Source organism: Podarcis liolepis (assembly GCF_965112155.1).
Source record: "Podarcis liolepis genome assembly, chromosome: 9".
Classification (NCBI taxonomy): Eukaryota; Metazoa; Chordata; class Lepidosauria; order Squamata; family Lacertidae; genus Podarcis; species Podarcis liolepis.
The window spans coordinates 61,680,319-61,708,124 of record NC_139564.1 but is presented as its reverse complement, the minus strand read 5'-3'; the positions used below and the strand labels follow the sequence as shown (position 1 = coordinate 61,708,124).

The 27,806-nt window shown below is 46.8% G+C and overlaps 1 protein-coding gene across 1 annotated transcript in view; it reads left to right on the top strand.

The window, feature by feature from the left end:
• PGCKA1 (PDCD10 and GCKIII kinases associated 1) overlaps window positions 1-19,925 on the top strand; it is a 58,215-nt gene extending 38,290 nt beyond the window's left edge. Inside the window, exons 2-4 of the mRNA XM_083460099.1 lie at window positions 12,256-12,313; window positions 16,494-16,548; window positions 17,443-19,925. Coding sequence (XP_083316225.1) covers window positions 16,517-16,548; window positions 17,443-18,358 — 948 coding nt within the window. The 5' untranslated portion in view covers window positions 12,256-12,313; window positions 16,494-16,516 and the 3' untranslated portion in view covers window positions 18,359-19,925. The remainder of the gene's footprint in view (window positions 1-12,255; window positions 12,314-16,493; window positions 16,549-17,442) is intronic.
• Window positions 19,926-27,806: the final 7,881 nt, after the last annotated feature.

Genomic DNA, 27,806 nt, shown 5'->3' with positions numbered 1-27,806 from the left:
TCGCTAGCCATATGTGAAGGGTATTCCATTAAAGGAATCCAGGGACTCGATAGTTTGGTCAACTCTTGTGAGGGGGTTGTGCCCGTGCCTGAGTCCAGGGGGACATTTGGGTGGCGGAGATAGCCCATTCCCAGCTTCCCGCTTATCCAGGTGTTCACCCTAGGCTGACCTATGCTGGTGCCCTGGGTCAGCGCTACCTGCAACGGTGCAGGGAGCTAGTTGAACCAGAGCCTATGCAACCAGTCACTTTCTGTAATCAATAAAGTTGTGGCCTAAATTCTGCCAAAAACGAAAACCAAAATTTGAGTCTTGTGTGAATTTATTTAGGGGGGATGTTTCTGGGTCTAAATACGCCAAAAAAATATATTATTTTTTAAAACCAGCGAACCAAAATATTTACAATGTCGGCAAACTGGTATTAGCTTCCAAGGTGTAGCGCGGGTTGTTTTTGTTTTTAACTCAAAACCACCACCAGATAACAGAGCCTTGAAAGCCCTCCTGGTGTCCTCTAGTTGATTATACTACAACTCCAAGCCGACATGTGATGGCAGAAGGCAGTTCAGAACATCTACATTTCCGCCATGACTTACACCAAACTCCTGTGCTGGGACACTTGTTCTTTGATGGATTTTCTGCCACATTTCCAGTACTGGAGCTCCCATTTGGCTGCCATCTGAAAGCACCACAGCTTTGTACCAAAGGCCAATCACTGTCAGGATTTCCAAGCAACAACTCTCACCACACACAAACACACAGGAAGCATTGTTCTGAACCTGTTGGGTCAGCCTCACTACTTCTGGCTTCATATCGTCCTTTAAAAAAAATAATTCAGGATAAAGGTAGCAAAATAATCAGATGATTATTACGCTTGTCGCCTTCTGACAATATAATTTCAGACGTAAGGAATCTCAGAGATGCCTACACAAGAAGATCCTTGTGTGACAAAGGAGTGGTTGTTGTTATTGTTGGCATGGGTCTGTCTCCAGAGACAATGGAGTGTGCCTCTGGGGGTGAAGTCAAACCTCTGGAAAATCACAGCACCTGCTGTAGCTGCAGAGACCTTTAAACCTAGCATCATTCTGGGGCATTATGGGAAATTAAGAGATCAGCTAGACCTGAGTACCAAACATTGCTTGGAACACTGTCACTGCAAGCTAATTTATCCTGCCGGGGCCCACTAACAGCAGGGGCCCGTCACTGGGTCCTTCGTATCTGCCATTTCCTCCATTGAAACAGTTCAAAAGCACGTAAAGTGCAAGTAGATAAACAGGTACCACTGTGGCGGGAAGGGAAACAGCATTTCCATGTGCTCTGGTTTCCATCACAGTGTCCCGTTGCTCCAGAAGTGGTTTAGTCATGCTGGCCACATGACCTGGAAAGCTATCTGTGGACAAATGCTGGCTCCCTCAGCCTGAAAGCGAAATGAGTGCTACAACCCCATAGTCGCCTTTGACTGGACTTAACCATCCAGGGGTCCTTTTTTTTTTTTTTTGCCTTTATATTGTCAGGGGGGTTGATTCAGCCTGCCAAGGGGAAATATAATAATTAAGCCATCTAATAAGCTGCCCAGCCAGGGGACCAATATTGTGGGGAGGCATCAATTAATCTCACACGGTCCAAGAGCTGTGCCCCAGGAACCCTTGGGGTTAAGCAGAGGTTGCTGACTCCCTAATTTCCAGGGTAACTCTTTGCAACTGTTGGACTAGATCTGAATATGCCTGTCATTTCCTGTAACTCTGTAGTTGCTGCAAGAAGCACCCTAAGTAGTCAACAGTACAAAATCCTCTCATTAGTTGATGAAGATGGTTGTTGTGTGCTTATGAGTCCAGGAAGTAGAATACGTGATTATAAATATTTCCCACCACTGGAACCTCAGACTAATTATTTGTCTGAGTGGGAGAGAACAATAGCACCTGAAGGTCAATTCTCTCCTTCTGCTGGAAAAAAAAAATCCATTCCTGACACCCTTCTATTTCTAAACAAAATCAGATTAGAAATTGATCTTGTTTATATTAATTCTTTAGGGACGCGGGAGGCGCTGTGGGTTAAACCACAGAGCCTAGGACTTGCTGATCAGAAGGTTGGCGGTTCGAATTCCCACAACGGGGTGAACTCCCGTTGCTGGGTCCCAGCTCCTGCTAACCTAGCAGTTCAAAAGCATGTCACAGTGCAAGTAGATAAATAGGTACCACTTTGGCGGGAAGGTAAACGGTGTTTCCGTGTGCTGCTCTGGTTCGCCAGAAGCGGTTTAGTCATGCTGGCCACATGACCTGGAAGCTGTACGCCAGCTCCCTCGGGCAATAAAGCGAGATGAGCGCCGCAACCCCAGAGTCGGTCACGGCTGGACCTAATGGTCAGGGGTCCCTTTACCTTATATTAATTCTTTATATTAATTCTTTATATTAATTCTTTATATTAATTCTTTATATTAATTCTTTATCCATGAGCTAAAAACTGACCCTGTTGCATGCTGAACATCACGCTGCATTTGCTTCTGTTCAGTAACCTCTAGGGCAATCTGTATTTCTCTGTTACAGTTCCATGGTGCTTCAAAAATGCAAATAAAGACAGTGTTCTGTTGATAATACAAACAGCAGAGTCCAAATAGAATCCATCTCATTTGCCTATTTACAGCAGGATTAGAAAGCTGGAAAGAGCAGGGGTACCTCAGACCAGAGCCTTTAGCAGGGAGGCTGTGTAGTGTAGCCAAGGAAGTCTGAGCTACGAAACCTGGGTTCAAATCCTGCTCCATTATGAACTTCACTGAGATCATCTCTCAGGATTCTTGTGGGACACATAGGGGTTTTATCCCCATTTACACTGGCCTGAGGAGGTTGGAGGAGAAATGGGATGTATATGCAATAAATAAAACAGTTGCTAGAACTGGAGGGTGAAGAATCAAGGCATATTTTATTCATCTAAGATGGTGGCATGGAAAATTGGATGGGCCAGACCATCCACCACTGCTGAAATAAGGAGAACCATGCCCTATTTCATGCTGTTGAGCCTAGTATGGCCATAGCCACACACCGTCTAATATCTGAGATACTATGGCCACCTCTGTCATACAAAGAGCTGGTGATAACATTCATATTTTTTATTTTTTGAAGTCATGTTGCTAGTGGAACCATTCTTTGCAAGAATAATTACAGTGGTACCTCAGGTTAAGTACTTAATTCGTTCCGGATGTCTGTACTTAACCTGAAACTGTTCTTAACCTGAAGCACCACTTTAGCTAATGGGGCCTCCTGCTGCCGCCGGAGCACGATTTCTGTTCTCATCCTGAAGCAAAGTTCTTAAACCGAAGCACTATTTCTGGTTTAGCGGAGTCTGTAACCTGAAGCGTATGTAACCTGAGGTACCACTGTATTATTATTTCAGAACCTACAGTGAAATCCTAACCATGTCTACTCAGATGTAAATCCTACTGAATTCAGTGGGGCTTACTCCCAGGTTAAGTGGGGTTAGGAGTGTCGCTGTAGCCGTTTAAAGGAAAACACCAACAGTAGTAAGCAACACTAGTTCCCAAAGTGGGGTGGGGAGACAGGCATAGGCAAACTCGGCCCTTCAGATGTTTTGGGACTACAATTCCCATCATCCCTGACCACTGGTCCTGTTAGCTAGGGATGATGGGAGTTGTAGTCCCAAAACGTCTGGAGGGCCAAGTTTGCCTATACCTGATATAGGGATATAAACATATAAGGAGTAGCAGAAGTAGCTTATTTTGGTTTCCTCTGTCACTTAAAGTTGTGGGATGGTATGTGTCTGTGTGTTGAAATTCCCATGTTCTTATTTTTTTTAGCTACCCTGGGCAACCTTTCTCAAGAGCTCTGTGTATGTGTGTGTATGTGTTAAATTTTCTGTTTTACAATTTAAAATACTCATTTTATATCCTTAAGATATCAATGACTTCCCTTCTTTTCTTTCCATGGTTCATTTTACATATCATAAATCCCTGCATATTTTACAAAAACGATACCATTCAGTATTCCATTATTGCATCCATCAAAACTTGTTTACACTGTTGACTTTATCTTAATGCTGCCAGCGTTTTCTGCTGTACACAATTATTTCCCATATATTCAATAAACGTTTTCCAATCTTCTTTAAACTATGTTCTTCTTGCTCTCTTCTTCTATATGTTAAATCTGAAAGTTGTGTATATTCGGTCAACTTATGTAAGTTGCCATTCTTCTTTAGTTGGGACCTTGCTCTTTTTCCATTTCTGGGCTAACAAAACGTGGGCCGCAGTAGTAGCATACATAAATAACCTTTTCTGACACCTGGGAATTTCAGTCTGAAATGTTTAAAGCTAGGGTTGCAGCTTTAAAGTGATAAGACTTCCTCAAGCTGAATGTTGAACTGCCCTGTATGGGAATCCTGTGCAAATCAAGCAGATCACAAAATCTATGTTCTTTCCTGTGCCTTGGAGAGATTCCTTCTGCTGCATATTTCTGCAATAGATGGAGCGTTCACTACCCGGAGGCGGGAAAGTCACCAATCAGCTGCTAACACTCAGGTTGCAACATGGCAGCCCAATGCTCTATTGCCCTGCCACTGGCTTCAGATGGCGTCAAGCTGAGCTAGCAGAGGAAGAAGTTATTCGTATAGACAGGTTGTCCTGAACCCTTAACCAAGCTGTCATTCTCATGGACCCAAGTCATCTGACAGCCTGTTCTAGGACCTCCTGAATATTGCAAAGGCTTTTGAACGAGGAGAGGAAATGCAGAAAAGGCTTTAAGACTGTACTCCAGTTACCTGGGAGTAAGCCCAACTGGACTGCTTAGTCGAACTACACAAGATTGCACTGCAAGCGTTCTGGGCAGTATTGACAGTGTTAACCGTATTAACAGCATGAGGTGCGTGCAGAAAATACCATTTTTTATTTCGGGATCTGTGATTATTTGAGGCCGAGTAGTTATTGAAGCCATTGTCAGGCTTCTTGTGTAGGATGGCTGTTTGTGAGAAGCATCACTAAATGTGTTGCCCCTATGTGCTTTGCTGAGGGGGGGGGGCACCTGTAAGTAGGCTGTCCACGTTGTAATGGCAAATGCAGTTGATAATAGTGCATTAATGGAGTTGCTAGTTCTCACAGCCGCCCTTTGGCCATATATACTGTAATGTGGATATTTTTGCACTTTTACCCAAGCCACACCATTGCCCCAAACACCATGGTTAAAAACACACATATTAAAAACGCTGTGAAAAGGGCTTGCCGATCAGAAGGTCAGCCGTTCGAATCCCCGCGACGGGGTGAGCTCCCGTTGCTCAGTCCCTGCTCCTGCCAACCTAGCAGTTCAAAAGCACGTCAAAAGTGCAAGTAGATAAATAGGTACCACTCCAGCAGGAAGGTAAACGGAGTTTCCGTGCACTGCTCTGGTTCGCCAGAAGCGGCTTAGTCATGCTGGCCACATGACCCGGAAGCTGTACGCCGGCTCCCTCGGCCAATAAAGCAAGATGAGCGCCGCAACCCCAGAGTCGGCCACAACTGGACCAAATGGTCAGAGGTCCCTTTACCTTTTACAGTCATACCTCAGAAGTCAAATAGAATCCGTTCCGGAAGTCCATTCGACTTCTGAAACGTTTGAAAACCAAAGTGCGGTTTCCGACTGGCTGCAGGAAACTCCTGCAGCCAATCGGAAGCCATGGAAGCCCTGTCAGACGTTTGGCTTCCGAAAGAACGTACGAAAACCAGAACACTCACTTCTGGTTTTCCATCGCTCGGGAGCTGGAACGTTTGACTCCCAAGGCGTTCAGGAGCCCGAGGTATTTATTTAGAAAAACACCACCCTTACTCTGATAAATGCTCATAAGGCCTGCAAGTGCTCCCATTTTTATTTCGCAGTTCCTGAGATGAGGCTCTCCAATGAACAAAACAGCGATGAAAAACAGGTTAGCTGAACAAAAAAGCAGCGCATGAGTCCATTAGCACTTGCAGTTCTGAGGTGAAACGATACGACAGCAGTATATTGGTGCTGTCAGCCCCTAGGAATGCTAGTCAAACAGGCTGTGCTGCTGGCACAGCTATGGTTCACCTCCAAACTGGCTCTGTGTTGCACGGTCCGGTCATGTATTTTTGGAGCTTTGATGCAATGTTGATGACCACCCTTGGTCTACATAGACCACATGCCTGAGCTTCCAGCAGTCACAGTGACTTTTGAGTGACTACTGTTGTTTTTTCCAAACTGCGTTTGAGGCGACCCTGAGGCCCATAGGAGCTCATCGCTAAGAAGATTGTTCGTGGCAGAAAAAGCTTCCTCTCCAAAGACCAGTAGAAAAAAGACAGTCACGGAACCGAGAAATTGCACAAAACAAATGAAATACCGTGAAAATCCCTGAAACGAGAAGTAATCAACTAGAAATATTATCTTATGAAAATAAACTAAATAATAAAAATCAAAGAGTTTAAGGGAAAAATAAGCGAACAAAGCCTTAATGAGATGCTGGCTACAAACCTCATTTCACTGAACTATTCAGTTTCCCCAGAAGGAAATAGGAAAATTGTTATGTAGTGTAGTTTCACCCTGGGCCAACAGGGGGATACTGTATATAGTTTTCACTCAGGTCTGTAGATAGTTTTCACTCAGGTCGGCGGCAGTTATTTTAGGCGGGAACTCTGGGCTGTGGTGGTTACAATGTTGACAGCCGGCTGCCTATAAATACAGGCCGGCTGAGCTGTTCTCAGTCAGTTTTATTCCAGCTTACCACAATAAAGAGCTACTTGAAGAAATCGCTGTGCCGGCTGCTATGTCAACCCACAACTTAACACTGGCGACGAGGATGGGATGGATGGACATCAGAGCACAGCCAGATGCGGCCAGCCTCTGAACTGAGCCGAATCACTGAGCTTAATCACAGAGCGAAATCACTGAGCGAAATCACTGGGCAGAACCAATTCAGAGCTGACTGTTCTGGCTAGAGCACTGTGTTCCATCCATCGCCCTTCACGCCGGCATCGGAATCATGGCTTCACTTGTGCCTCTACCGCCGTTTGCGCCAGCCTCTGAATCATGGGACTCCTACCTCGCTCGGTTTGACTGCTACCTCCAAGCCAACGAGCTGACAGCAGTATCAAAGGATCGGAAGCGGGGCCTATTCCTCAGCCTCTGTGGGTCTGAGGTGTTTGAGACGGCCCGAGCGTTGGTTGCGCCTGAAGCAGTCCAGGCAACACCATGGGACACGATCCAAGAGAAGCTCCGCAACCACTACGCACCAAAGCCGTCCAAGATTGCTGCCCGCCATGCGTTCTACCACCGGAACCAGGCAGAGGGGGAGTCAATCAACAACTACACCACCGCCCTGCGACAGGCTGCAATGCACTGTGAGTTCCGAGACTTAGACGATGCCCTGATGGATCGAATCGTCTGCGGGGTCCGGGACATCCATCTGCAACGGCGCCTCCTAGCCAAGCCAGACCTCACGCTACAGAAAGCCATTGAGGAGGCTGTGGCCTCAGAAGCTGCTGAACGCTCCGCCCAGGAGATCCGCAAGTCCAGCAGCCCGCGTCTTGCTAGGGAGCCAGTTCCGGTGCATCATGAAGAGGCCAGCAGTGAGGAGGCATCCTCCAGTGAAGACGATGACGTGCACCAGACAAAGCGGGAGCGCAGGAAGTTCCAACAGAAGTCCAAGGGCCAACCGGAATGTGCTGGCTGCGGAGGCAACCATTCCCGTGCCAAGTGTCGATTCAGAGACGCCATCTGTAGGAAGTGTTCCAGAAGGGGCCACATCGCTAAGGTCTGCCGATCGGCTCCGTCTGACACCCCCCCTTCATCGACTCGCAAGTCCAAGTCTTCACTCCAGTCTGCCAAGGAAAGTTGTTTCGCTCTCACCAACTGCCGCTGCCCGTCTGGAACCACGATTGGCCAAACCGACTCGACTACGCGACACAAGCTGAACGTCACGGTGCTCATTGAAGGAGCTCCATGTGACATGGAGATCGACACCGGGTCTGCCCTGTCCATCGTGTCATGGAGCACCATCAAAAGACTGGTACCCAGAGTGTCCAAAAGGCAACTCGACTCTCACCGCGTACACCTGAGAGACTACCAGGGAAACGACATTCCCGTGGTAGGCGTTGGCCGGTTCCGGATCGCCTTCAAGGATTTTTCGGGCCTGCTCCGGTTGGTGGTGGTCGAAGGTCAGCGGCCAAGCCTCCTAGGGCTAGACTGGTTTGATGCCCTCGGCCTGGAAGTCACCGGCATCAACTGCATCTCTAACGCAGAGACTGAGGGTCTGGTCAAAGACTTTGCCGAGGTTTTTGACGGCACCTTGGGCCAATATACAGGTACGCCCATCTCCTTTAGCCTTGATCCACAAGTCGCCCCCATCAAGCTAAAGCCACGCCGGGTTCCCTTTGCTCTCAAGGCTAAGGTGGACGAACAACTGGACAAACTGATCGCCCAAGGAGTTTTGGAGCCGGTTGACCACGCAAAGTGGGAAACCCCCATCGTCACGCCTGTCAAGCCGGATGGGTCGGTGAGAATCTGCGCTGACTACAAGTGCACGATCAACAAGGCACTTCAGCAGCATGCTTATCCGGTTCCTGTTGTCCAACACCTGCTGCATTCCCTGGGTGAGGGTAAGGTCTTCGCTAAGCTGGACCTTGCCCAAGCCTATCAACAACTGCCAGTCGATGATGCCACTGCTGAAGCCCAGACGATCGTCACCCACCGGGGGGCATTCCGTTGCCGCCGGTTGCAGTTCGGGGTGAGTGTGGCTCCTGGCATCTTCCAAAGCCTTATGGAGCGTCTCCTGCAAGGGCTTCCGGGCGTGGTACCATATTTTGATGACGTCTTGGTGTCTGCAGACTCACACCAGCAGCTGTTCGAGCGCCTCCGTGCCGTGCTGACCAGGTTCCAGGAGGCCGGGCTCAAGGTAAAGAGGGAGAAGTGCCAGATCGCCGTTCCACAGGTAGAGTTCCTGGGCTATCTTATCGATGCCTCTGGTCTTCATCCAACCACATCCAAGATCCGCGCTATCCAGCAGGCCCCCACCCCAAAGAACAAAACGGAGTTGCAGGCATTCCTGGGGCTGCTGAACTTTTATAACATGTTCCTGCCCCACAAAGCCACAGTGGCTGAGCCTCTTCACCGACTCCTTAGCACTAAGACGCCTTGGGCCTGGGGTCATCGGGAGACGGCGGCCTTCAACGCGGTCAAGGCTCTCCTTTCTTCAGACAGTGTGCTGGTACAGTACAGTGAATCCAGGCCGCTGGTCCTTGCCTGCGACGCCTCACCTTTTGGCATCGGTGCTGTCCTTAGTCACCGTTTTCCAGATGGAAGAGAAGCACCGCTCGCCTACTTTTCCAGGACACTATCTCCGACGGAACGGAATTACAGCCAGCTCGACAAGGAGGCATTGGCACTTGTGGCTGGAGTGAAGAGGTTCCATGAATACCTCTATGGCAGGACTTTTGACCTCATCACTGACCACAAGCCACTCCTGGGCCTCCTCGCCGGTGATCGTCCAACTCCACCGGTCCTCTCACCACGCATGCTGCGATGGACTGTTTTCCTGGCTGCCTACCACTACCGGCTCATCCATCGCCCGGGAAAATCGATGGGCCATGCCGACGCCCTCAGCCGTTGCCCTCTTCCAGCATTTGTGGAAGACCCGGCTCCAGCTTCATCGCTCCTTCTGATTGAGGATCTTCCGGCAGCGCCTGTATCGGCTGCCACTGTGGCCTCCGCATCTGCCCAGGATCGCACCATCAGCCGGGTGCTCAACTGGGTGTGGAGGGGGTGGCCACAAGGGCCTTTTGCATCGGAGTTCCAGCCCTTCGCAACCAGACAACATGAACTCTCAGCTCATCGCGGCTGCCTGCTGTGGGGAGACCGCGTCGTGATTCCCCAGGGACTCCGTCAGCGCGTCCTGGAGGCTCTGCACGTTGGCCACCCGGGAATTGTCAAAATGAAGGCGTTGGCTCGGTGTTACGTCTGGTGGCCTAATATGGACGATGCCATCACTGCCTGGGTGTCCGCCTGTCAAGCGTGCCAGGAGTCGAGGCCTGCACCACCGGCAGCTAAGGGACACACCTGGGAGACGCCAAAGACACCCTGGTCGAGGGTGCACATCGATCTGGCTGGTCCTTTTCACGGCCGGACCTTTATGGTAGTGGTGGACGCCTATTCCAAATGGCTGGAGGTCGCCCTGATGCCCTCCACCACTACCGAAGCTGTCATCCGGGTGCTGCGAGGCCTGTTTGCAACGCATGGGTGTCCTGATGTCCTTGTCTCTGACAACGGACCGCAGTTCACGTCAGGCACGTTTGAGCGGTATCTTTTGGGACTGGGCATCCGCCATGCCCTAACGGCACCCTTTCATCCATCCAGCAACGGGCAAGCGGAAAGAATGGTGCGCTCGACAAAAGAGGCACTGGCGCGCCTGGACCGGGGAGACTGGCATGAGCGGGTCGCCGAATACTTGTTCGTGCAACACATCACCCCTCATGCGGCCACAGGGAGGAGTCCTGCTGAACTGCTTATGGGCCGCCGCCTCAGGTCACCGCTCGACCGGCTACACCCAGACTTTGCCGTGGCTGAACCCCCAGGCTGTGCCAACGCACCACGGTCATTTGTCCCAGGAAACCAGGTCTTTGCCCGGAACTATGTGGGGGACATCCCTTGGGTGCCAGCCACAGTAGTGGGAGTCACTGGACCTCGCTCGTACCAGGTGGCACTCGAAGACGGACGCTTGTGGCGACGGCACATAGACCAGCTTAGGCGCAGGGTTGGGGACTTGGACACTACCGAGGTGCCCCCAACTGCGCTTGCGGCTCCAGAAGAGACACGTACAGATGGCGAGGCCCCACCTACACCTCCCTCGCGAACTGCCAGCGTGGAGCCGAACCAAGCCGTTTCAGAACAGACTCAGACCACTCCACTTGCGGAGGCTCCACCCACAGCAGCGGATCCAGGGGAGTTGGTTCCAACGCCACCTAGGGTCGCACCACAGCCTCAGCGAGAACTGTGTGGCCCTCCGGACTTGGCTACCAGTCCCCGGCGGTCTGGCAGAGTTTCCAAGCGCCCAACGTATTTAAAGGACTATGTTGTTGGACAGGTATCACTGTTGGTCTAAGTATGGGAAATGTAACCGATATGCTTTTGTGCTTATTTGAACCATTACGCGTAGTGCTGTATATAAGGAAACCATTACGATTGTAACTAACACCTTATCTCGGTGGGGAGGGGTGTTATGTAGTGTAGTTTCACCCTGGGCCAACAGGGGGATACTGTATATAGTTTTCACTCAGGTCTGTAGATAGTTTTCACTCAGGTCGGCGGCAGTTATTTTAGGCGGGAACTCTGGGCTGTGGTGGTTACAATGTTGACAGCCGGCTGCCTATAAATACAGGCCGGCTGAGCTGTTCTCAGTCAGTTTTATTCCAGCTTACCACAATAAAGAGCTACTTGAAGAAATCGCTGTGCCGGCTGCTATGTCAACCCACAACTTAACAAAAATCATAAACCTTAAATGACCAAAATTCACAAGAAGGGGGTAGAACTCCCAAAAATTCTGAAGTATTTACAGTGGCGTAGCGTGGGTTGTCAGCACCCGGGGCAAGGCAAGTAATTTGTGCCCCCTAACCCGTGGATTTGCGCCCCTAACCCGTGGATTTGCGCCCCTAACCCGTGGATTTGCGCACCCTAACCCTAACCCCCAGATGTTGCGCCCGGTGCGGCCGGCCCCCCCTGCACCCCCCACGCTATGCCACTGAGTATTTATAATCCTAGGTCGACCTAGGTGAAGCAAAGCGCAGCAATAAAGGATTGAGGGCTCAGAGGTACAATTTCTAATACTGAATTTACAAACCTTTTTGTTGACCCAGGATTATAAATACTTCAGAATTTTTGGGAGTTCTACTCCCTTCTTGTATGATTTTTCTATTTCCTTCTGAGGAAACTGAATAGTTCAGTGAAACGAAGTTTGTAGCCGGCATCCCGTTAAGGGATATTAAGCTAATATTTTTATCTGAAGGTGTACAGGAGGAAGATCTCCATTGAGATGGTTTTATTTTGCACTAACTATCCAAAGGTCTACGACCAGCACTATGTGGAAGGGAAGGAGATGCTTAGAATTTTATTTATTTATTTATTAACCCTGGTGTTCCTTTGAGACATCAATAGGCATAGAATAACTTCGTTTTTGTGACTTGCTACTGTGCCCTGGCACGTAGTTTGGGATCTTGCATGAGGGTGACCGTATGCCTACAGCAGATGGGTATCTACTAATCAAATCACATCACTGTCATTTCAGATGCCTCTGCTCAGCCAGAAGTTAAAATCATGGTCCTTCAACTCTCACTGATTTATTGGTAAGTAGGATATTAAATTACATCTCCCGGTGGCCCTGCACAAAGTGTGTGTTTTGTGTACAATTCCAGCTGTCCCTCTGGTTTGATGCCTTGCTGAAATAATATTTGTCCCCTCTTCTGAGGCACTAGTCTTGAGCTCTTCCCAAATTCCTGCTATTTTGGAGGCGGAGGGAGAGAATTAAATCACATACCAGGAAATTGAAGTGGTGCAGCTACAGCTGTTTCTGGTGCTGTTGTGCAGCAAACCTACTTCCCCTAAAAATCAGGGCAATGTGGCAGGAAAATGCAGAGGAAAGTGATGAATAGCAATTGTCCGATGTAATGGTGTCTAACCTCTATGCAAACTCATCAGAATGAATGCTCAAAAAATAGCGGGTGTCGTCTAACCTTCCCGCAACGTTTTGTGCAAACAAATTGGGATGAATGCTGAATAAAGGGGTTGTCTTAAAAGTGAACTATGTCTGGTTGAAGGAGATCCCTTACAAGGAAACAGTAAAGGAACTGGCCTCAAAGACCCTCAGATTAGAGCAATTGTTGTTGAGCGTTTTTTAGGGCAGCCGCTGATTTCAGGGAGAAAAATTAGAGAAGTAACAGGAACAGTCAAAACCAGGCACCTCCTCAAAGCCCAAAGCTAGCTGACTAAAGAGAAAATGTATGAAGATTTCCCCAGAAAGCAGTTCTGTGGATCAAAAACCACTTCTCAACCTACCTAGGTGCAGAGAAAAGTAGACTCCAGGGCGGTGAAAACTCTCTACCTTTCACATTCTTTCCCTCAAAAAAAAAAAAGCAAGTGCCATGGCTTACCTCTCACTGAGTTAAAATTCTCAGTGACAGTGTCCAGAATTCTTTGAGGGCAAGAATGTGCCTCCGAGGCATAGTGTGTATATAGCTGAAGTGTAAAATAATAACGATAGCTTCTTCCCTGAGCAGAGGAAATAGCTATTAAGTCTGTGGTGTAAATATGTCCATAGATTTTCAGTCTCCATGGTAGACACTGTAGCCCCACTGGTTAGAGACAGGTCACCTCTCCCCAGATGAGTGGAATGAGGAATAAAGCAAATGTATGTTTGTGAACAACACAGAGCTTATCTGGGATTTTTTTGGTCAGCCAAAGGGTCGAAGCAGTAGGCCAAAGGTGGTCCAGGGATGGCCATGTCACCTAGACACATCTGTGATGCAAAGATGATCTGGCCTTTGTTAGCTTTACGGTGGGAATAAAAGTGGGTCAACCAGCCGCTCTGTGAAAGATTAACTTATATGCAAACATGGTGTTGGTTACTCAGAAGTCCGAGTATTCAAGGAAAAGGCTTACGAAAATATAAAAAAGAAAAATCTAGCTCCTTTAAAAAATCCAAAAAAATAAACCCTTAGTTCTGAACACCTGACAGAATTACATGTTTTCAAAATGTTCTCGGGAAAATTTGAAGAGCTTTCCAAGTTTGGAGGGTTATTTCATTTCCGACAAAAAGCCACAAAGTGCTAAGAAGCGGTTCATGCCGGTATTTCAGATTTGAATTTTGCTCTTTCGTACCAACCTGGGTTAAAATTTGAACCAGTTCCCATACCTGCATTTGCCGTGCTCCCTCTCTGATTTCTATCTTAAAACCACAGGTTGTGTTGTGCGTATAAACAGGCCTTCACCACGTAAAGCAAAGAGCAGCTTTTTTAATGAGAGTGGGCGAACGTTCCTAATGGTTGCTGCAGTGATGTAATTAGCATGCATGTAATTACAGAAGTCTGAATGTGCATCTCTCTACTCCCACCTCGCTTTTCAGGAAGGACTTCTATTTAATTTGAACTCCAGCTTCAGGGCTTGTTTGCAAGGTGGCGCTGGTTAATATTTAACAAAGGAAATACTCTCCATTTTCAGTTTTCTCCCACTGCACAACAAGGAAACACCTTTGCTTTTCTTCTCCTACTTGACCCTTGCAATATTCCGGGAATCAGCGTGTTTTTACATGAGTAGAATGTGTCCTTTTATTTAAAATACATCTCTGGGTTATTTGTGGGCCCTGCCTAGTGTTTTTACATGAGTAGAATGTGTGCCTTTATTTAAAATGCATCTCTGGGTTATTTATGGGGCATAGGAATTTGTTCTTTCTTTTTTTCAAAATATAGTCCGGCCCCCTACAAGGTCTGGGGGACAGTGGACCGGCCCCCCACTGAAAACGTTTGCTGACCCCTGGACCAGCCGGTCAAGGGATTTCCTGATTGTGTTCACATATTGTTGCTTCCCTAGATTTTTATCTCAGAAATCTTTGAAACCCACTGTGGGACTATGTTATCCTATTTCCCACCTTCATCTTATATATATTTATTTATTTATTTATTTTTGCATTTCTATTCCACCTTTCTTCCATCATGGAACCCCAAGGGGCATCCATGTAGTTTTAGAAGACATCTGAAGGCAGCCCTGTTTAGGGAAGCTTTTAATGTTTAATAGGTTATTGTATTTTAACATTCTGTTGGAAGCTGCCCAGAGTGACTGGGGAAACCCAGCCAGATGGGTGGGGTATAAATAATAAATTATTATTATTAAAGTTTCCAGAAGGTCTCCCATCCAAACACTGAGCAGACCCTTGCACTGCTTAGCTTCAGCAATGTGGTGGCCTCGTGCCTTCTGACCAACTATAAGCGCAACGTACACATGCAAACTACATTTTCAACAGTTTCGAGCCTTTTTTAAGCTGTGGCCCTAGCTGTCTTGCCAAAGGCAAGGTGGTTCTTTTAAAATACACAAGCGAGTGAGAAGATTAAAGGTTTTATTCTAAAACAGCAAGCGATGTATACATACAGTCCTCAAGAAGCGGCGTAGTGACTCCCTCGGGTAGCCTCAGTTTGCACGGCCCTGCGGCCGATCAGTCTGTGCACGAGCTTCCAAGAAATTCTGCCCAAACCGTCTGGTTTTATAGATATGCCTCACTTTCTCAAAACAACGTCCAACATCAAAGAATGTTGATGCACTTGGGAGCATTATCCTCCCAAGTGATTAAGGCAGCTGTGTGTGGGACTTCCCTTCCCCTCAACTGTTCTCAGGACATTAAAGACTGTTTTCACACCATCAAAAAACTTAACAAGAGGGAAGGAGGGGGAAGGAACAGAGGCTAGGAAGGGCTCCCTGTCAGATCACTAGCTCCTCAGTACATTTTCTCTTCTGGATGCATTTCCCATAACCTAGCCAATTTAACCATCGTGCCTTGTCAATGGGACAAGTTGAAATCAATGGGACTTCGCTTGAGTGCTGTTGATTGACCTGGGACTGTCCCATTGATTTCAACTGGACATCAATTCAGCTCCTTGGTCCAATGAGATTGCCAGCATGGAAATCATTCCCCAAATATGTCCATATTCAACTGCCATTGCAAGGAGTGGGGCAGATACGTTATGTAAAAATAGCAGTAGTTCCCTGTTTGTGGAATGCTCTCCCCAGGGAGGTTTGCCTAGCACGTTTATTGTGCACTTTTAGGCACCAGGCAAAAATGTTCCTCTTCATCCAGGCCTTTGGTTGATTAACATCTGGTACGCGGGTGGCGCTGTGGTCTAAACCACAGAGCCTAGGGCTTGCTGATCAGAAGGTCGGTGGTTCAAATCCCCACGACGGGGTGAGCTCCCGTTGCTCGGTCCCTGCTCCTGCCAACCTAGCAGTTCAAAAGCACGTCAAAGTGCAAGTAGATAAATAGGTACCACTCCGGCAGGAAGGTAAACGGCGTTTCCGTGCGCTGCTCTGTTCGCCAGAAGCAGCTTAGTCATGCTGGCCACATGACCCGGAAGCTGTACGCCGGCTCCCTCGGCCAATAAAGCGAGATGAGCGCCGCAACCCCAGAATCGGTCACGACTGGACCTAATGGTCAGGGGTCCCTTTACCCTTTTAAATGTGCTGTGGGAGTAGGTGGGAAGAGGGGGGTATTGGCTTTTTTTCATTCTTGTTTTTAGTCTGTATTTTGTTTTGTTTTTAACTTGTATTTTTATGTTGTGAGCCGCCCTGAGATCTGTGGATAGAGGGCAGTATACAGACTTAATAAATAACAATAAATTATTATTACTATTTTATAATCCATAATCCAACAATCCCATTCAAAAATAAGGAGTCAGCTATTGCTGCTTCTTTTTGCAAGATTTCACATCATGCATGCAATACCTGATTTCTCATGTCCACTCTGCCTGTTTTCTGTCTTTTCAGATAATTAACAAAGAAGAATCCAGATGGGGTGCAGGTGCTGTAAAATGATACAAAGGTACAGGCAGACTGAGGCTGGATCTATACAGATATAAAAAAATGCTATGGGGAGAAAACATTGGGGGGGGGGAGCTCCCAAGGCAATACTATATGCCAGGCATCTCCAAACTTGGCCCTCCAGCTGTTTTGGGACTACAACTCCCATCATCCCTAGCTAGCAGGACCAGTGGTCAGGGATGATGGGAATTGCAGTCCTAAAATATCTGGAGGGACAAGTTTGCCTGCTGTATGCCATTGACTTTGGATTCCTCTCTACAGTGCCATCTAGTGTCACATTTTTATCATGCATTTTTAATGTTATAAATTGACCTGTGCAGCTGAGTCCTGAGTGTCGTTTGGGGTAGGGCAAAAATGATAATAGTTATATATCTGTAAGGATATCTCTGAAGCTGTACCAATGTTGCTGCACTCCGGATCCCATCAGCCCCAGCCAGCATGGCCAATGGTGAGAGGTGAATAGAGATGTGGAACAACAGCATCTAGAGGGCCTGAGATTCTATAGCGTTATTTTAAGCTACCGCATTTTTCACTCTATAAGACGCACCAGACCACAAGACGCACCTAGTTTTTGGAGGAGGAAAACAAGAAAAAATATATTCTGAATCTCAGAAGCCAGAACAGCAGGAGGGATCGCTGCACGGTGAAAGCAGCAATCCCTCTTGCTGTTCTGGCTTCTGGGATAGCGAATGCAGGCTGCGCAGCTATCCCAGACACATTTCCCCTTACTTTTTAGGAGGGAAAAAGTGAGTCTTATAGAGCAAAAAATACGGTAAAAATTGGTGGCATTTCTGAAACTTGCAACAAAGCCTGCATGTTTGAAGCATGAAACTGACCCTTTTTTTTATCTGTCACGAAAAGAAAATGCTAACTGTTGCTCTTAACCTTTTTCTAGTTACATCTTTGAACCCCATGACGTGCCAACATCCGGGTACATCAATGAAATAAACAACTTCAAGTCCGACGAGCAAGACGGAGGCAAATTCAAATGTAAGCAGAACAACGACATCCAAGTACACAAAAACGAGCTGCAGACCGGGGAATTACAAACAGCAGCAAACAGGCACAAATTAAACAACAATAAAGAGGCCGTTCTGAACCACCGAAGCAGCGCTCTTCGTGAGGAAGGACTTGGGAATCTTGCCGAAAAGTGCCGTTTCAATGTAAATGGGATCCATTCCCACTCTGGTGCGAACCTGCATCCCAATCCCAGCACAAACCGAAACAGAGAGATCAGCACGCACACCTGCTCTGCTCAGCGAGCCGGTTTTTCAGTCCAAGGGTTGCCTCAGGAAAGCACATGCAATAACCATGAGGTTCTGGAAACGGAAGTTCTCGCAAAGGCATCTTCAGAAAAAAGAAGTGCCCTATATGAGGAATCTCAGAGCGCTCCAGGCAGTGACACGCACCTGCCTGGACCCACTGATCCCCCCAATGGCGGCTATGCTGGAAAACAGAGAGCTGCTGGAAGTGAGAGTCCGTCAAATAACCACACACATACAGGCCAAAGCACAGAACACACCACGTTAAGCAGTCAGCAGGACCTGCCATTAGGTGAGTCTAAAAGCTGGGATTCAACAGACAAAGCCTGTAGGACAAGCCAGCCAAAGGTGTGTTTCAAGGACAATGTATCCGACGGCATCCCGTCTCCAAGGGCCAAGGCGGATGCGGTGCGAGAAGCTAGTTTTGATTGCCATAATGACATTAATGGAGAACTGGAGGAGGAGGTTGATGCCGAAGTAGCAGAGGCTCTCGCAGCCCTGGCTGCTGCTACGGCAGGAGAAGATTTTGAGGAGGAAGAGGACTATTAGGTGACAGCCAAGATGCCAGTAATAAGCCTTGTGTCTGGGGCTGCGTGAAATGCGTTTTCGAGGCCTTCAACCACAGGTGTAAGCCTTTGCCCAGGACTCCCACAAATAGCAGAGGGAGATAAATCACTAGGCCAGGTGAGCTAACAAGAGCAGCCAGTGTTGTGCCCAGTGCATTGCACCTAAGCTGATATGTCACAATTAACATCAGCTGGTCTAATGCTTATGTACCAGCCCACCTGCACCATGAGGTACCTGCTACTGCCAGCCAAAGCAGTCTCTCTTGTTTGCCAACATGACCACTCTGGCTGCTATGAATGCTGCCCAGAATAGTTACCAAATATGTCCCACTCTAGGGAGAATACTGCCCTCTGGGTCAAGTTTGCTTCCAACTGGAGGAAAAGGAGGAAATATTTGGTTAAGGAAAGCCCCAAGCTTCCCTTTAGTCCAGTCACCAAGGAGTAATATTGATCTCTCAAAGAAGCCAGTATGTTGAAGGTTTGTCCTTTTCTTGATCTACCAGGGCTTACACGCTAGGCTGTACAAAATGTCTCAAAGCAAACCTGGAAAGTGGCACTTTTAAACAGAGCTCACTCAAAACTGCTGCTCTTTGTGAGATTTTTCAGCAGTGCCAAACGTGCCTCGCCTTTTGGACATTCTTCTCGCGCTCCAGGTGAAAATGTTTGTTTGCTTATTTACCAGGACCTGAGTGACATCACCAGACAGACAAACCTAATTGAATGCGCCGGTTTATGGTGTCATCACACTCGCTGCTCAGTCACTAATGATTAACTCACGAAAGCTGGAAGCAGCCGCAACCAGGGTGCTCAAAAGCGTCAGGTATATAAATGGATATTTGCACGGTCTAAGGCTGTCTTCACATGATAGTTTATTCCACCGCCCTGACATTTCCCTAACTGTTAATTTACACATTATATTTGAGCTTTCGCGCGATGTAAAAGCCACTTCTGGAGAACCAACAGAATATGGTACATGTTTAGTGCCCATTTCTGTGTTACTTGATTCCAGAAAAAAATATGTTTGAGGCCCCTTAACCTGGAAAACTGCAAGAGTAAAGTGACAAAACTTGGCCTGGTATACAGCTGTTTCCAGCTGTTGTCAAAGAGGCATCATGGGGGAACAGAAGCACACATGTGGAAAGGCTGAGGGGATAGTGACAGTTTCCAAAAATATTCGTTGTTGTGCCACAGTATGTACACTGGTGTGAATGAAATTTAGCGTGACAGTCGAAGAGCCACAGTTCCATAACATAACAGGTACTGCAGTGTGAAAGGAACATTCGAAAATGGGACACAAATGCTGGCATTATAATCAGGAAAACTAATACAATATTCCCCACATCCGAATGCACGCAAAGCATGCTTTGGGGAAACTTCTGCCACAGTGAAATAGTAGATGTGTGGCTGTTTGCCGCACAAAAATCAGGGCTAGAGACATTTAACTCTGATCTAGTGCCATGTATTTTCCCCCTATAAAAGTATTTTAAAAAAAGAAAATCTTGATTAAACATTTATCTTGAACCAGTGCCTACACATTCCCAGTTGGTATCAAAGTACCGTATTTTTTGCTCTATAAGACTCACTTTTTCCCTCCTAAAAAGTAAGGGGAAATGTGTGTGCGTCTTATGGAGTGAATGCAGGCTGCGCAGCTATCCCAGAAGCCAGAACAGCAAGAGGGATTGCTGCTTTCACTGTGCAGCGATCCCTCTTGCTGTTCTGGCTTCTGAGATTCAGAATAATTTTTTTCTTGTTTTCCTCCTCCAAAAACTAGGTGCGTCTTGTGGTCTGGTGCGTCTTATAGAGCGAAAAATACGGTATCAATCCAGGCTAATTATGCGCTACAGAAGTTCCACCCAATTGCATCCTCCTTTCTGCTGATTTCTAATGGCGCTTCCCATGCTGTTGGGAATGTGTCTTCGTGCGGCAGCAAGTGCCATTGAGCCACTGAAGTTCCTTAGGGCTAATGATGACAAGTGTTAATTCTCGGCAGTGCCAGAAACGAGCATTCCAGCAAGCTCACGAGATCCGCCCTGTGGAATGAAACAGCACGAGACCGAGGTATTTTCATGTGGCGGTCTGAAGTGCAATTAAGTGCAAATTAACACGAAACTCAAAATGTCAGATGGTTGCGAGCACAGGGCAGGTTTGTGCATGCATTTTGATTTCCGGTGTCCTTATCACTCAGTGCGCTCACAGTGGAATGCCTCAAAGGACTCCGTCCGAGAGCATCATTTGGGACAATTTGAAAGCTCTGCCTCTGGTGTGTGCTTGATCATTCACACATGCAACTGTACTGGTACCAGCAAGGTGCAGAATCACAGTGCCTGCCAACTACGGGTGCTGCTAAGTACTTAAAAGACTTGGGATGTAGCTGTATGACACAGCTCCTCAAAGAATTTGTATATGCTAATTTATATGTATAGATGACTGGGGGATTAAATGGCAGGTGACTGGAATATCACCTAGCCACCTTATAAGCAAATGTTTTAAATTGAGTTTTAAGGGGGGGTGGAAGGGATAGATGATCTGGGGCCCACCACAAAAGACCCGTTCCTCAGACCACCCTGGGCCACCCCCTATCAGAGCCCCTGTTGTCAACTGCAGAAACATTCCCAGAAAAGCATTTTTAGACACTTGCTTTTATTGAAATTTAAATATAACACGGCAAACAGAAACAAACATTTCAGTAAAGCAAGAATCAATGGAGGACAAGAATTTCGCACTTGTACACATTTTATTGTAATTGACACATCTCAGGATATTTTCCGCTGGGCAATCCTTAGAATGCTTTCCTGCGCCTCCCCAATCTGAAATAGTCCTGTTTAGGGCCAACTAAAATACATTATTTTTAACAACAACAATAAGAATTTATTATTTATACCCCGCCCATCTGGCCAGGTTTCCCCAGCCACTCTGGGCGGCTCCCAACAGAATATTAAAAGCACGATAAAAGATCAAACATTAAAAGCTTCCCTAAACAGGGCTGCCTTCCGATGTCTTCTAAAGGTCAGGTGGTTGTTTATTTCCTTGACATCTGATGGGAGGGCGTTCCACAGGGAGGGCGCCACTACTGAGAAGGCCCTCTGCCTGGTTCCCTGCAACCTCACTTCTCGCAGTGAGGGAACCACCAGAAGGCCCTCGGTGTCTGGGCTCAATGATGGGGGTGGCCGAGGCCATTTAGAGCTCTAAAAGTCAGCGCCAACCAATTGTTCTCAGAAACGTACTGGGAGCCAATGTAGATCTTTTAGGACCAGTGTTATATGGTCCTGGCAGCTGCTCCCAGTCACCAATTTGGCAGCTGCATTCTGGATTAGTTGTAGTTTCCAAGTCACCTTCAAAGGTAGCCCCACATAGAGTGCATTGCAGTAGTCCAAGCAGAAGATAACTAGAGCATGCAGCTACGCACCTGGTCCTTTAGGGCCATTTTTCCTGTTCAGAACCAGGAAATATCCCTATCCCCCAGAAACATTATTTCTGTCTTGTCGGGGTTCAATCTCAACCTGTTGTTGACCACCACCCAGTTTTTAAAACTTCCAGAGGTTTAGGCATGTTAGTCTCTGTGTAGCAACAATCCTATAGAAAGGGTCTGGGGGCCATTTTGAAGATGAACCAATTTATTGTGGCACCAGCTTGCGTCTGGGCTAAGGGAAGAATGGTAAGCAATAAGGTTAGAAGCCGAGAGACAAAGATAAAGCCGATTTGTCTGAACTCTCCTGCTCCCTGATTTGCCCAGTTTCTCTCTCTCCATGATTTCTGCATCAAAATGGGGCTTGCTGACCAGCAAATTAAGCGAGTAGGCAAGGACAAGCGGGGTGTCGCAATGAAAGCAGCCTCCAAAACAGTACAATGAGGATTCATGAGGACATGGACCAGTTTTCCTATGACAGTTAGAGTAGAGCCATAGAAACCTGGTCCCAAATTTAATTTAATGATGATATTTGAGAACACTTGGCATACCAGAAATATTTCTTCTCTAACTATTGGCCAGATATTCCCTGGAATTTCAAACTGCTGTATTTAACCTCATTGCGTTAGCTCTGATTTTGTATTTGTCAAGAAAATCTACTGTAAACTGTTAATAAATTGTTTTAAATATAAATAAGATATATCAGTTGACTTTTATCTTAAAGCCTCTCTTTTTCCCCTAAAATGTCCTTGTGTGTGTGTTTTTCACCCCCATCATCCCCCAATCCATTTTATTGAGTGAGAATGTGCAGCAGCCCAGTCACTTTCATGACTGAACAAGGATTTGAATACAGATCTCTCACCTACTTTGATGGTGCTGTATCATACAATGTAGTTGTTTTACCAGCAGCAACGATTTCACAAACGACTGCCTTTTCTCTGCTCTCATTTCTCCTTGCACCCCATCTTCCCCATACGTGAAAATGGGAGCAGGCAATAAATGCAGGAGGTGGTATAAGAAAGGACAGGAGGAAGGCCAAGATTACTACTAAAACAGCCCAGTCATCCAGAATTCCTTCAAAGCGCTCTCCTACAGGCTAGGAAAAAGCAATGTAGGAAAATGTTTTTGCGGTTCAATGCTACGAAAAAGGGAAATGGAAAAAAAACACCTGGTATTTTTGCATGCTCCACACAAGTTAACAGAATTGCCCAAACTCCAGATCATTTTTCTCCCGGCAGGTGTACAGCAGAGCCATCTGCAGGACCGAATAATTACTGCAGCTATGATCACATCTGGAATAATTCTATTGTGGTAGCAGTGAATCATTTATTAAAGCAAGAGCCAGGGCGACCAGCTGGGATTAATTACTTTTAAAAGGTTCATTAAAAAGCAAACGGTAGCTGTGCTGGTTCACAGAGGGGCAAAAAAACCCTCCGAAATCCAACCAAAATGTCACAAAAGTGCATCCATAGCTGTCGTACATGAATGACACTTGCTTTGGCTATACAGTGGTGCCCCGCAAGACGAACGCCTCGCGAGACGAAAAACTCGCAAAACGAAAGGTTTTTTCGTTTTCGAGTTGCCTTACAAGACGAAGTTCCCTATGGGCTTGCTTCGCAAAACGAAGCTTGCCCCACAAGCTCCGGGGACAGCGGGTCTTCCCCGCTGTCCCCGGACCTCTTTTGAAGCAAGGGGCGGCGGGGAGAAGTGATCTCTCCGCAGCCCCTTGCTTCAAAAGAGGTCCGGGGACAGCGGGGAAGAAGCGATCTTCTCCCCGCAGCCCCAGGTCCGGGGACAGTGGGAAGCGCTTCCCGCTGTCCCCGGACCTCTTTTGAAGCAAGGGGGGCGGGCAGAAGCCATCTTCTCCCCGCAGCCCCTTGCTTCAAAAGAGGGGACAGAGCGGCGCTTCCCCTCTGTCCCCGGACGGTCTCCATAGGAACGCATTGATTGATTTTCAATGCATTCCTATGGGAAACCGTGCTTCGCAAGATGAAAAACTCGCAAGAAGAAAAAACTTGCGGAACGAATTAATTTCGTCTTGCGAGGCACCACTGTATAAAGATCCACGTTGAACACTGGAAATAGAAATACAGTAATGAGGCATTTTTGTGAAAATGGGACTTTTAACCTTCTGAAGGCAGAAGCAGCAACTGGAACAGTTTTTTTTAATGATTACCAAAGTTTATTGATTGCTATTAAATATAACTACAGTCGTACCTTGGAAGTCGAACGGAATCTGTTCTGGAAGTCCGTTCGAATTCCAAAACATTCGGAAACCAAAGTGCAGCTTCTGATAGGCTGCAGGAACGTCCTGCAGCCAATCGGAAGCCGTAGAAGCCCTGTCAGACATTCGGCTTCCAAAAAGAGTTCAAAAACCAGAACACTCACTTCCAGGTTTCGATCATTCATGAGCCGAAACATTTGAGTACCAAGGTGTTTGACAACCAAGGTACGACTGTACATTTAAAGCACATTTGAAGCACTTTCTTCCCTTCAATAGAATCCTGGGCACTGAAATTTCCACTCACAGTTACCATTCCCAGCCACCCTTTAAAAACTACAGTGCCCAGAATTCTTGGGGTGGGGGCGAGAGAAGAATGTGGTTTGAAAGTTCTTTGTAGTGTGTACACAGCCTCAGGCTTCCAATTTATATGAGATCCAGGAACCAAATGTAAAAAACTTTGCAAATAATAAGGAATAGTGTTTATTCAGGACCAGGTATGTGTCAGTTGTGGTAATATTTCTTTGAATGTCAATTTCAGGTTTTTTTTTTAATTTTTACTGATCTTTTTGCTGAAGCAGACTGTATCTGTGGCATGGGCCAATTTCGAAGAGGAAAGGTTAAACAGGTCAGCGTAGGGTCTCTCTATGTAATAGATGGAGACAGAAGAAACGTTAAAAATGGATCACAAAGAAAGTAGCAGCAGAACATTTCAATCCTGCGAGACTTTCCAACGTTAAGATCACTGTATTTAAAATAGAAAGTGACCTTAAGGTCAGAGAGAGAGAGAGAGAGAAATTCAGTCCCACGGGACTGAAGTGTTCCTTTGCTATTTCTCTTATTTTTAATGCCTGGTCTAAATCTATCTATTACACAGCATAGGGACTCCAGCTTGGCCCATGCAACATTTTGTCTTCCCAATTGTGTCATGACAAAATATGCAGCCTGCTTCAGCCAAAAGACTGCATTCGGGAAGAGAAGCTGGTGGTAATCATCATTTCCCAGGATTAGCCTTCTTCATGCGCACCCTAAGATACGAAGTGGTATGGTTGGAGTTCATCAGCAGTTTTAATTGAACTTGCATGGTTTCCTGCGAATGCAACCCATTTGAAAGGCGACTCTAATCTGGTGTGGACGTAACATTGGTTCTCCTTCGCTCCCAAGCAGGCCATGGCAGCGACGGTTGTCACTTCTTTTATATAATTTTTATTAAATTTTCTGTTTTAGAATTTAAAATACTCATTTCACATCCTTAAGATATCAATGACTTCCCTTCTTCTCTTTCCATGGTTCATTTTACATATCATAAACCCCTGCATATTTTACAAAAACTATACCATTCGGTATGCCATTATTGCATCCATCAACACTTATTTATGCTGAATTTATCTTAATGCTGCCAGCATTTTCAGCTATACACAATTATTTCCCATATATTCAATAAACGTTTTCCAGTCTTCTCTAAACGTATGTTCTTCTTGTTCTCTTATTCTATATGTTAAGTCTGCGAGTTGTGCATATTCTGTCAACTTAAGTTGCCATTCTTCTTTGGTTGGGACCTCGCTCGTTTTCCATTTTGAGGCTAGCGAAACATGGGCCATAGTAGTAGCATACATAAATAATCTTTTTTGACACCTGGGAACTTCAGTCTGAATTATCCCCAACAGAAAGGACCCTGTTTTCTTCAGGGAAAGTACTTGATGGTTGTCACTTCTTTCTGTTCCCCATCAGATGGTGGTATGGGAATATATCATTTCTGACCATGGAGGTGCCATTTAGCTGTCCTTGCTACCCTACAGATTCTAATTCTGATTAAATTATCTGAGTGTCAAATATGTAGTCAGTGTAGCATCATGCACACAAGAGAGAGGTGTATTAGCATGCCTGGGAGAACTTCGAGGTTTGCAAAGTACAAAAAAATATTTAGGGGAGTGAGGAAGCTCAGGAGAAAAAAACCAGCAATGGATCAGTGAATACTGATTATGGGCATTGGGTACATAATGCTGAATAACAGTAAGGGCGAGGAAACTGAAAACTGGAGGACAGAGGGGTAATGAAATACAGTAGTACCTTGGCTCCCGAACGATTGAAAACCCGGAAGTGTCTCGGTTTTTGAACTTTTTTTTGGAAGCTGAACGTCCGGCGCGGTTTCCGCTATTGTTTCCGGCATGCCTGCGCAATCAGAAACCAATTGGAAGCCGCGCCTTGGTTTCCAAACGTTTCGGAAGTCAAACGGACTTCTGGAACGGATTCTGTTCGACTTCCGAGGTACAACGGTATAATAATAATTTTATGATTTGTACCCTGCAAAACCATCAGATATGTAAAGGAGAACTGTGATAAGGAAATGGAGTTTAAGAAAGATTTTGAACTCCTTGATAAAAATTCCAAATAGGAAAGAGAAGTCACAGAAGAATAGTAAAAATAAGGAAAAGTGATAAGCACCTCTAAGAAAAGAGTTTCCATGTGCTTTCATAACTACGAAGTGTGGAAGGCCGTCTGAAAGACAACGAAGTTTGTACCACCAAAGAAGAGAGACCAGCCTCAACGAAACGTTTTCATTCAAATTCCAAACGTGAAGGTCCAACTACATTGGATCTGGATGGAGAAGCTGATCGTGCGACAACAGGTTGTGCTGAAGAGGTAGAGGCCACAGAGGAGTCGCTGCCAGACAGGTCAGGAGGGAATAAACCAAAGCGTCTGAGACCAAAAGATGCTACAAGTAGGTCTTCTTCCCTTTTTCCCTCACCTTCTTCAAGATGCAGGGAGAAGAGGGAAAGAAGGGAGACCATAAATATTTCCTAGAGGCCACAGTGCTGTGAGAGAGTCGACTGCTTCTGCTACTGGAACAGTGCGATTACCGTCTTTTTCACTCCATAACACGCACTCCCCCCCCAAAAAAAAAGGTAAAAGGAAATGTGTGTGCGCGTTATGGAGCGAATGCAAGCGGGAGAAGCCGCTCTTGCTGGCTTTTTGGCGAGGTGGGAGAAGGGAAGCAACCTCCCTTCCTCCGGCTGGCTGGGAAGCCGGCAAGAGCTGCGCGCAGCATGTCTGCCTGCTCTATGGCTTTTTGGCAAGGTGACTTTATACTCTGATGGGCTGACTGTAATTCAAGGAAAGGGAGAGCCGCTTACACGCATGTAAGCGGCTCTTACTCTGCTTTCTTTACAATGAGCCGGAAGGAGGGACAAAGGGGGCATCCCCTTCCATCCCTCCCCCAGCACCTCACCGGTAAATTCAAGCAAAGCGGCTTACAAGGCTCGTGTCCCTGAGTCTCCTCCTCCTCTTTTTGCTCCGGTTGGAGGCAAGGCAGCTGCACAAATGTGAGCTCCCCCTCTCTCTTCCTTCCCTCCCTCCCTCCCTCCCTCTTCCAACTTCAGAAAATATTGGGGGGGGGCGGCCAGGTAAGCCCCACCTCACATACCACAATGGGGGTGGGGGATGACTCCCTCAAATATTTAATGGGGGGTGAAGGCACCTAGGCCCATAGGAGTTGGCTGCTTTGCCTAGGACTAATGTGAGCTCTTCCTTCCCTCCCTCCCTCTTCCAACTTCAATAAAATATTGGGGGGGGGCAGGTACAGGTAAGCCCCATCTCACAGGCTGCAGCTAAATTCTCTCTTCATTTGTTAATGACAGTTGTAGTGGGAATTGGGGTTGCTTGTGCGTAAACTGCAAACTGCTCCAAGCTAGCCGTATAGCTAAAACTTTCCCTGGTTTGACAGCCCTTGAAACGCGGCTGTCTTAGTCACTGGCAGAATCCGTCAGTGGGCGGGACCTAAATTTCTTCCAACATAAAAGTTGC